The 10325-nt window shown below is 65.9% G+C and overlaps 1 protein-coding gene across 2 annotated transcripts; it reads right to left on the bottom strand.

The window, feature by feature from the left end:
• Window positions 1-739: 739 nt before the first annotated feature.
• On the bottom strand, window positions 740-8905 carry TBX1 (T-box transcription factor 1). 2 transcript variants are annotated; one of them, XM_027576665.2, is made up of 9 exons: window positions 8868-8905; window positions 8188-8304; window positions 6505-6877; window positions 4404-4505; window positions 3375-3546; window positions 2607-2762; window positions 1914-1981; window positions 1728-1828; window positions 740-1356 (listed from the first exon to the last, which is right to left on the bottom strand). In XM_027576665.2, the coding sequence occupies exons 2-9, from the start codon at window positions 8219-8221 to the stop codon at window positions 869-871; spliced, it is 1494 nt and encodes a 497-aa protein (XP_027432466.1). In that variant the 5' UTR covers window positions 8222-8304; window positions 8868-8905; the 3' UTR covers window positions 740-868. The 2 variants fall into 2 exon arrangements, with proteins under 2 accessions (XP_027432466.1, XP_027432465.1); XM_027576664.2 differs by lacking the exon at window positions 8868-8905 and having other exon boundaries at window positions 8188-8405.
• Window positions 8906-10325: the final 1420 nt, after the last annotated feature.

Genomic DNA, 10325 nt, shown 5'->3' with positions numbered 1-10325 from the left:
GGGCGGCCCCCCCCCTGGGGTGGGCCCCCCCCGCCCCCCGCCCCCGTAAGCTCAGCCTTGGGGAGGAGGGGATGAAGCTGCAAGGTGGAAGTGGGGGCGGGGAGCGGGCGGGCAGAGCCTGGAGGAGACCCTGGGAGCGAACCCGGATGGGGCCACGGCGGAGGGGGCGGGGAGAGGACGGAGAGGGGCGTGGCCGGGAAGAGGCTCTGGAAATGGGCCGGGAGGAGGCGTTCGGAGGGCACTGTAGGGACACCCGCTTCGCTGCGGCTTGTGGGGACTGGAGCTGGGGAGACCCCGAAGTCCCCGAGTCGACCGGACACGCTCTCCCCGACATGCCCCGTGCGATCTAACTGGACACAAATAAATGGACACGCAGGCAACTTCCAAAAGAGGCGAAACCTTTATCAAGTCGGCGCCGGCGCGGTATCTACAGTATCTACAAATATCTACACGTATCTACACCGCCTGCAGACGGGCTCTCGGGTCGTCTACACTGCAACTGCCGGCCGGGCCGGGGGTGGGGGTGGGAGGGGGCGACGCGGTCTCGCGGAGAACAATAAATATCACTTCCTTCCGCCGCTGACCGGGCGCTTTGGCACTGGCGGGCGCGGACCCCGTGGCCCTCCGGGCTGGGGAGGGACCCGCGGTGGCTCCCGGGACTGGGGAACCAGATACTTCGACAGCCTCGGGGCTGGACGGTGAAGGGCCCCGATGGCTTCGAGGCTGGGGAAGGGGAGACCCGCACTGGCCCCCGGGGCTGGAGGAACATGTTCTTGGACGGCCCTTGGGGCTGGGTGGACTGGGACCCCGACGGCCCTCGGGGCTGTGCGGGGACCCCGGGCGGGGAAGCAGCTGGCGGGCGCCCGCATTATCTGGGGCAGTAGTCGTAGGAGCCGGGAGGCGGGGCCCCGGCCGACGAGTACATGTTGGCGGCTGCGGCGGCGGCAGCGGCGGCGGCGGCGGCAGCGGCGGCTGCCGGACTCACGGCGGGGTGGTGGTGGTGCGGATGCGCGTGCGTGTGCGCGTGGTAGCCGTGGCCGCGCAGGCCGGGCAGCGGGTAGGGCGCCGGCCGGCTCTTGGCCCCGAGGTAATGGTCGTAGGCGGCAGCCGGGTACTTGTAGGGGTGGTGGTGCAGCGGCTCCGACGCGCCGGGCGCCTCCAGGCGCAGCTCGGGGTGCGGAGGGCTGGGCCGGCCTCCGGGCGCACCGGGCAGCGGGACGAGGCCGCCGGCGCCGCCGGCCCCGGGCAGTGCGGGGCTCAGCACCCGTGCCAGCAGCTGCGGCGGGTGCGCCGGGTCCCCGAGCACGGCCGGTCCGCCCGCGTCGCGCTCGAATTCTCGTCGAGCCTCGGCCACGTCTGCGGGGAGGGCCGAGGGGTGAGCGCGCCGGGTCAAGACGGCAGAGGGGACCCGCGAGCGCCCCGCCGCTCTTGGCGGGGAGGGGGCGCCAGCCCGCACTCGGGCGCTCCCCACCCCTTCTCGCCGAACCTGCGGGAGACCCCGGTCTCCCCACGGGCCTCGCGTCCCTCCGCGGGCGGCAGGCGGGGCGGGCGGGGCGCAGCCGTCGGGCCGGCCGGGCGAGTGCGCGCTTGCCAGCCGCCACGGCCGTTGTGCAAGCGGCGCGAAGGCCGCGAGCGCCCCGGGGGCTCAGGCGAGGCCAGGCTCGGCCGTCTGCCCGGGGCGGAGCGCGCGCAGGGCCACGGCCCGGATCCCACAACCCAGGTCCTACCTTTCTCTGCGCCGTTGGGCTGCGTGGGGGAGGCCACGGGGTTCCGCGAGCGCGCGAAGGCGCTCATAAGCGGCAGCGCGCCGGGCCGGTGGTTCCGGGGCCTGCGGGAAGGGAGGAGGGCAGCGGGTCAGGGGGGCGCCCCCGCTGGGCTCCGGAGCAGTCGCCGTCTCCTCAGAGGACACTCACCAGTCCTCCGGATCGCAATCTCGGAAGCCTTTGGCGAAGGGGTTGCTGGCGATCTTGAGCTGCGTGATCTGCGGGCCGGGGGGAGGGGGGGGAGGCGGCGGGCATTGAGCAAGTGGCTGGAGCCCCTGCACTGGGGGTGGGAGCACCGAGGTAGGGTAGTTTGGAGGAGCTCCTCCATAAGGGCCCTTTTACTCTTCCGGGACAAGAACCTTCCCACAGTTAACTCCCTCACTGAGGTTGTCCCTCTCTCCTGCCAAAGGGGAAGCTCCTTTCTTGCTAAGGAACCCCTTTGTGGCCCCAAGTGATTGGGATGGAGACCTGTGTCCCTGGCTCGGATGGGAATGTGGTCACCTCCACTGCCCACCCCCGCAGGGTGTGTGTGTGTGGTGGGGGGATGCCCTAGGAATTTGGGTAAACCGTGGATCAGGCCCCTGATGGGGAGTTTCCGGAATGGTTTGGAAAACAAACTTTCAGGCCGCACTGACAGTTGCTGCTAGAGAGGTCAACCTGATAGGAGGCTGGGCCAGCCTGCAGCAGAGGGGAGGAGGCTGCTTGAGGCCCTTGGGGGTGGGACTCCATCGGTGTTGGGTTCCACCAGAACCCACAACCTTTGGGTCCAAACCTCTGTCCCCCAGGCAGCAACTGGAAATTGCAACCTAGAAGTATTGAATTTGCCCATCCCCAGGGCCTCACCCGGTGGTTCTGGTAGGCAGTGACCGCAGTGAAGCGAGTCTCCTCAAACACAAAGGTTTTAAAGTTCTCCTCAGCATATTTCTCACTATCTTTGCGTGGGTCCACATAAACAACGTGGAAGCGGGGCTGGTATCTGTGCATGGAGTTGAGAATAATCTGGAAGACAAGGTGGCAAGTTTGGAACTAGGAAATGGGCCAAGGTCCAGATAGGCAGTGAACTCCCCAGAGAATTTGGACAAAACTCTGAACTCCTGAAATGAGGTCTACCATGGGGCTCAAGCAGAGACTGCAATCAACTGGGGACCACCAGGAAAGACACTCCAAATGGCAAAAGATCAGGGTTTCAATCCTCTTTCTGTAGGTCCCAGAGAACTACTTTGGGCCTACGGTGGGGGGGGGGGGGGGGTTGGTAGGTGGCTGCAGGCCAGAGCTCAGTGCAGCAGGAAAGCGGCATCACCCGCCTGGATTCTGCAAAGCCTCCTGCTGGGGGCTACCCCCCCCCCATATGGCCCCATCCTTTCCAGTTAAAAAACCTCCAGCAAAAGATCAGGAGTGGAGCACGGGAAGCAAGGGGACACCCTCTCCCAGGCCTGAGGGCCACCAGGCCCTGTGAGCCCCTGACCCAGAGGGGCCTACTCTCCTCAGCCTGTCCCTTATTCACACCCCGAGCTGCCCAAGCTCTCTGCCTCTGGCTCTGGTCAACAGGGACTCTGGAGGGCCCGCACCGGGGATAGCGACGTAGCCTGGGGAGGTGCGGGGATCGCTCACATGGCCGTTGTCATCCAGCAGGTTGTTGGTCAGCTTGAGCTTGTCGAAGGACACAATTTGCTTCATCCACTGTGCACCTTTGGCAGGCGAGTCAGGGTGGTAGTGTACACGGCCTGGTGTGGCAGGGTCCGCCTTCCCGGCCACCAGCCAGGAGGAGCTGTGGAAGGCATACCTGGGGCAGCACCGGAACAGGGGTCATGCTGTGTGGGGTGAACTGGGAGGGCCTTGCTGAGTGAACCCCAAAGTTGCCTCTGATGAGTTTCCCCATCATCGGTGAAATTGAGCCTCTGGCTGCCACACAGACGGGGAGCATTTCCGAGGGCGATCGTGAAGAAAACCGAAAACGCCCCCCCCCCCCACCCCCGTCCCAATACACAAGACAGCAGGAAGCCCAGCACCAAGGGAGGCTGGGCTCCCGGCGCCACATTTCCACATTTCGCTGCACGCGGGTCTGCCCGCTCTGGGCCTCCCCACCACCGGTCTCCAAGTTGCCGGGCCTCTGGCCCGGCTTTGGCAGCGCCAGCGGCCTCAGGCACAGGGCGGACCACGTTCTCTTTATTAATTGCTGTTAATTGTTGGGGCAGCTGAGGCCCGCCCTGCTTAATCTCTCCCCGCCACCCCACCTTTCCTGCTCGGCTCCAGGGCCCAGCATTCCTGGGGAATGGGGGAAGGGGACAAGGTGCCCACGCTCACCTCGTGGGAGAAGGAGATGAGAAAAAAAGGCAAGGGCTGTGTGCGAGGGGCCTGTCTGCCTCAGGCCAAGCTGGCCCAGGGGCGTGGGAGCTGTCTGGGGCCTACAGCTGGTGGAGGGGCCCAGCCAGTGTGACCTCCTGAGGGGAGTACCCAAGAACCGCTGGGGGTGGGGTGTGTGGGTCTAGGGTCTGACAGGGTTGGGGAGGGAGCGGGGCAGTGGGGGCAGGTGCCGGGACTCCTGGTCACTAATGTTCTCGTGGGAGGCCCTCAAAGGTATCACCAGGCACGGACCAGCCGCTTCCCAAGGCCCCCTCCCAGGTCCTGCTGGGCGCTCACCGGTAGCGCTTGTCGTCCACTGGAACGAAGTCCATGAGGAGCATGTAGTCGGCCATGGGGTCCATGCCGAAGAGCTTCACTTGAAACGTGGGGAACATGCGCCTGGGGGCGGCGGGGCCTCTGGTCACCTCAGGTGAGGGAAGGCAGGGCTGCCCCACCTTGACCAACCCTGGATGGGTAGGCTTCCTGCTGGCTCCTGCGTTCAGCGGCCTGGCCCCTCCACCTCCTCTCCTCTCCCTCAGCCACTCTAACCCAACAAGGCCCCTGCCCCGCCAAGGGCAAGTGGGGTGGCAGGGCAGTCCCCTGCCCCCCTTTTTGAAACCCCAAAATGGCTCACTAAGCACTAGAGCTGAGCCTCTGCATCCCAGTGTAGTCGATGGCTTCTCCTGCCACAATTGCCCGCACAGAGCCAGCCTAGCTAGCCTTTGCTAATTCTCGGCTGTCCAGTGCAGAGCTAGTCAGCCGGCAGCACCCGATCGGCAAGACTCCCCAGACGCGGTCCCAGAGATTCTCAGCCCGCCACTGAGCCTCCCCCAGCTCTCTCTGGGCGACGGATGTAAACTCCCGGCTCGAACAAAGTGAAACCAGGCCACCCTGCGCGGTTCCCAGGAGTCCCAGTTGCCCTTTCAGCTGGGTCCGAGGCTGCTCCCCAATCCCTGCAGCGACGCTGAGGCCTCAGAGCCCACAGCCCCGACTCTCAGGCCCTGTCTCCGGCCCAATGGTGGAGTCTTCCCCACCTTCCTCAGGGACACACGCAAGTTCCCACCCACCACCATAATCCCCCCCGCCCGCCCCCCCCGGACTCAGCTACTCTGGAAGAACTTGGCTTGTGCCCTCATGGTCAGCGAACTCTCCCCTCCCCTGGACTCTGACTCTATGACCCATCCAGTCACTTGAAAGGACATTCTGCAGCTCCTGGAGGAGCGGCTGGCCATGGGCCGGCCCTGTCCTGACGGCACAGCAGTGCCAGCCACTGGGCCCTGGAGGACAGCATGAGGCTTCGCTCCCACCTGCCCGCCCTATGGCTTCCCCTCATAGGCAACTCCGTACAGGCAGTGGGCAGAAAACAGATGCCATGGAGCTGGGCCTCCTGATCAGGCCCGCCACCCCCACGTCTGCAGGCTGGTGGGTGCTACAGAATGCTGGCTTCTGGGATGAAGCCTGGCCCCGGCCAAGGCCGTTGCTGGGCTGGGCTGGGCCAGAGGCTGGGGTGCCATCCTCAGGGGACAGTAAGGAGAGGCTACAGAAGACCCACAGAGCTGAAGCTGAGCACAGGCCCCAGGATCCCCAGGGAGGACAGCCGTGGCAGGAAAACAGAAACCGCGAGAAGGCTCTGCAAACAGGCCCTGAGCTCCCCTTGGCTGTGTGGTTGAAGAGCTGGTGTCTCCGTGTGTACATTAGACACAGCCCGGCACCCGCCTTTGTCTGCTGGTCAAATCGGTTGCTTCGCAAAACTTGTTCCCCTTCTCTCTGGGCCCTTAAAACAAATACAGGCCAATTGGAAGGCGGCGGGCCTCAGCAGCAGAGCCAGGCCCCACAATCACCTGAAATTTAGGCCCGAGGAAACCGGGGAGCAACTTCCACGGAAGAGACCATACTGTTTTTAAGGGTCTTAACTTTCTCCTAAAATTTTCCAGAGAATTGTCCAGCTGCCTGTCTCTATCTAACCCGTATAGACTGAACTGGGGAACTAAAGACGTGAATTTCCTTTGAGGTGGGATCCACTGGAAGCCGGCTGGTTGGCGAGGCCCTCAGGGGCAGCTGCCTAACCCCTAGCCCGGTGTGCTCCGAGCCGGCCCGGGCTTCCAGGGGCGAGCACGGTGGGGCTGCGGGAGGGGCGAGCTGGTCCGCCGGGCTTCTCTCCACCGGCCTTCCGAAGCTGCCCGCGCCGTCCCCGAGGCCCGCCCGGCGCGCCAGGCGGCTGTCGCTGGAGCCGGGACCGCAGAACCCAGAGCCGGCCCGCGCCTAGAGGGTCCGCAGGTGGCGGGGCCGCGCCCCCACCCCGCTTCTCGGTCCCACTCGCGTGGATCGGGCCGAGGCGCGCTGCCCGAGACCGGGGCCACGTGGGGAGGGTCGCGGGCAGTGAGGGGGGCACCCTGACCTGCCGGCCTTGGTGACGATCATCTCGGTGCCCAGCTGATTGAACTCGTCCCACAGCGCCTTCATCTCCAGCTGCACACTCACGCTGGCCACCTTCGCGTTCTTCTTCACTGGCGCCTTGGCGGCGGCCGCGCAGCTGGCCCCGGGGCCCTCGGGCTCGGCGGCGGCGCTGGTGGCGGCCCCGGCGGCCGGCGCGAACGGGTAGGCGTGCGGCGGCGGGCCCGGGGCGCCGGGGGCGGCGGCGGCGCACGGGTCGTAGCGCGGCGGCGGCGGCGGCGGGGGCTCGCGCGGGCCGTACGGGTCGGCGCCCGGCGACGCGGCGCCCGGGAAGCCCCCCGCGGCCCCCAGGCTGCTCAGGCTGCTGGCCGTGAAGGCTGCAACGTCGCAGAAGTGCGAGAGCTGCGTGAGCCACGGGCTGGACACGGCGGAGATCATGACCCGCGGGCCGCCGCCGCCGCCGCCCCCGCCGCCGAGGTGAGCGCTGCCCCGCGCCCCGGGCCGAGTGGCGGGCGCTGCGCTGCGCCCCGGGCCGCGCCGCCCTACACCGCGGGCCGGCCCCGAGGAGGCGCCCCGCCCCGCCCCGCCCCGCGCGCGCCCCCCCCCCCAGCGCCGAGACAATGGCCTCCCTCCCCTCCCCCGTCTCTCGCCCCTCCCCCGCTCCTTCCCCCCCCCTTCCCCGGCCCCCAGCCCGCCCGCCGCGGCTCGCTCGGCCCGGGGCCCCCCGACCGCCCGGACCGGCTCCCCAGAGCGCCGGGCCGTCCGCCGCCCCTCGCTCTGCCGCCCTCCCGCGTTGCATTTCTCCTTTCTCTCTCCAGGCTCTTTTTACAATTTGTTATTTCTTTACCTTTGTCTTCCTCGATGAAATTTTCTCTCCTAATCCTCTTTCCTTCTTCCACTATCTCCTTCGTTTCTCTTTATTTCTGTTTTATTTTCTGCCTCTTTCTTTCTCCAATGCTGTCCCTCTCCTTTCTTTCCACTTCATTTTTCATCACTTCGTCTTTCTTTCCAGTCTGCCTTTTGCCTCTTATTTCTGTAGGTCTTTTCCTGTTATTCCGGGTTTTTTTCCTCTTTTTTTTTTTTTTAACAAAATAAAAACTGGAGATTTTCTCTAGCGTTTCCCTTTTTTTATGACTTTATTTTCTGTCTTAAATTTCCCTTCACTTTATTCTTTTTCGTTCTTGCTCTCTTTATTTCTTTTTCATCTTTCTCATTTTTGCGACCTTCCTTTTGAGTGTTCTGTGTTTTTTCTCTTCTCAATTTCTTTTCCCCCCGCCGCCCTCACCACTTTCTCTCTCTCGTTTTCCCAGGTTCCCAGACTCTATGACACACTCTGCTCCTGCCACCTTCCCTCCACCTCTCCCAGCTTGCGGCCACCTCTGCCACCTTTCTCCGGTCCTCCTCTCCTGTCCCTCCTGGCTTCCACTAGTCCTGTTCTGGGCCTGAGTCTAGCTGCTTGCGGGTCTCTGCAGCTGGGTCCCCAGCCTGGAGGGTGCCCAGGCTTTGGGCAGGATGCCTGCCCTTCTTCTCTGCTCCCGAGTCGCTGGAAGCCTGAAGCCCACCCCCCCAGAGCTCCTTCCACCCACTCTGTGCCCGGGCCCTGCCAACACTCTTTGCTTGGGCCCCACAGCAGCAGTGGCAGGGGGACTGGCGGGCGGGTCCCCATAGACACAGCAGGACGGCTCACCTTCCATGTCCCTGGTGACGGTGCTGAAGTGCATCCCGGCCGGGGATCCCAACAGCCGGTGGAGCTTCGCCTGGTCGGAGGACCCGGGGCCCAGGCGAACGGTGCGCTCTGCGACCTCTGCTGCAACCAGAGAGGCGATGCTGAACGCGCTGGCCCGGGGAGACAGCGGGCTCCGCGCGTCCATAGGCGCCCGGGCGGCCTGGCCGGCGCCGCCTCCGACTGCGTGCACCCAGCCGCACCGAGGCCGGCCCAGCCCACGGGACCCGGGGGCGGGGGCCTGCGATGCCACTCACAGCCTCCAGCCCTGGGCCCAGGGGATTATGGCGTCACGGCCCCCCACTCCGGGCTGGTGGCAGCCGAGGGGCCCAGATGGGTGGAGCGCCCTGGGAGTGTAGGGCCCTTCTGTTTTTCAAGCTCCCTGCCCCTGGCCTCTGCTCCCAGGGACCTCCGTGACCAGCGCCCTTCGAACATCCCGCTGTTCCCACCGAGGCCAGGGTTCCCTCTGTCCGGCGAAGCCACTGTCGGGCTCTACAGCCCCCGAGTGGAAGCAGCTACCCCGGGAGCGCCCAGCCTCAGCCCGGGTCAGTGAGGCACCGATGGATCACCGTGGGGCCGCCTGGGCTCAGCCTTACCCCTGCCCTCGGCCCCTCCCGCCTCCTCCTCCCTGGCTGCCCCTGCACCTGGGTGAGGAGAGGGCAGTTCAGGCTCCGGCACTGGCCACAGGCGGACAAGCCCGGAGCTGTGGCGTCGTCCGTTCCTCAGCGCGGCGGAACGGGACCCAGCCCAGCAAGCACCCCCCCCAGCCCCCTTCAGCCGGCTCACTGTCGTGGCTGGGGACCCGGAGCAGAGGGACGCCGCCCAGGCCGTGCAGCCCGGGAGCCCGAGTGTCACGCGCACCCGCGCGCACCACCGGCCTCTGGCCAGGACGCTTATACATCCGGAGGGTGGGCAGTGCCCGCTCCTCCGACCTCCCCGCGCACCGGCCGGGCGCAGGGAGGGCCGGGGGCGGGGCCTGGACTGGCCCAGGGAGCCGAGGACACGTCGGAGGAGTTCAGGCCGCCGGGTCGGATTGTACGCTGCCCCCTGCCATCCACCCTGCCCACCTGGGAAGGCCCTGCTGCCTTGGTGTCCAGCCAGGCCCCGGAAGATTGAGGCAAGGCCCACCCTGAGGCCTCAAGGCCTCTAGGCCCGGGCATCCAGGACACTGAGGCCTAACTTGGCCTGTGCCTTCCCTCACCTACTGCCACTGAGGTCTCCTCTGACCAGTTCAAGGCATCCATGGCTTCGCAGCCCAGAGTTTCCCCAGCAGAGCATCAAGTCTCTCAGGCTCCCAGGAGCCTCTCTGGCCCTTCACTGAGGCTCTGGCAGTCAGGGCCTCCATTTCCAAGGCTTCTCCGCCTGCAACCGTGTTGTAGGCCTTCGCCTGCGCTTGCCTGGGATGAGGGTGGGAGGCCGGCGGCGTCTTCCAGGGCTTTTACAATCCTGGGGCCTCAGACCCCAGGCTGGAGAGGGTGCTGGCTAAGAAGTGGGGAAGGCTCAGGAACTGAGGACCAGGGAGTAAGCTCCAGTAGGAAGGGACTGGCTCCGGGGCCTGAGGTCCAGGAAAGAGCACGAGGCGGTGAGTGCCGCACAGGAGCATGTGGGTATATGACTGGGGTGTGGTGTATGTGACTTCCCAGACAGTGAGCCCCCCTACTCCCCCCCCCCCCCCCCCCCCCCGCCAGCTGCGGCTGTAGTTGTGGAGCGTGGAGGGAAAGGGAAGCTGTTGCCAGAGCGTGCCTTCAGTCCGGAGTGGCCATTTGGGGCTGTGACAGTGACACTAACCTGTGGGACCTATGGGCAGGTCCAGGGGGGAGTGAGATGTGGAACCAGCTGGGCTTAAGGTCTCTCTTCCTCTTCCCTCAGCAGGGCAGCCCACTGCCTCCAGGACCCCAGGAAGAGCTGCATCTGATGGCGGGGAGAGCCCCGCTGGGAGGGGACATTGGTGGGGCCAGGTCGTGGAGGCATGCCCACTGCTGGCAGTCCACACCCAGACAGGCACGCAGGGCAGTGTCACCAGGGGTACCTTACACCAGCAGTCCTCGCCCAGAGAGGCCCTGGGCCCTGCCGGCCGCCTGTGGGGCCCATGTGGGGGCTCT

Source organism: Zalophus californianus, chromosome 14 (genome assembly GCF_009762305.2).
Source record: "Zalophus californianus isolate mZalCal1 chromosome 14, mZalCal1.pri.v2, whole genome shotgun sequence".
NCBI lineage: Eukaryota > Metazoa > Chordata > Mammalia > Carnivora > Otariidae > Zalophus > Zalophus californianus.
This window is presented reverse-complemented; position numbering and strand designations above follow the sequence as displayed.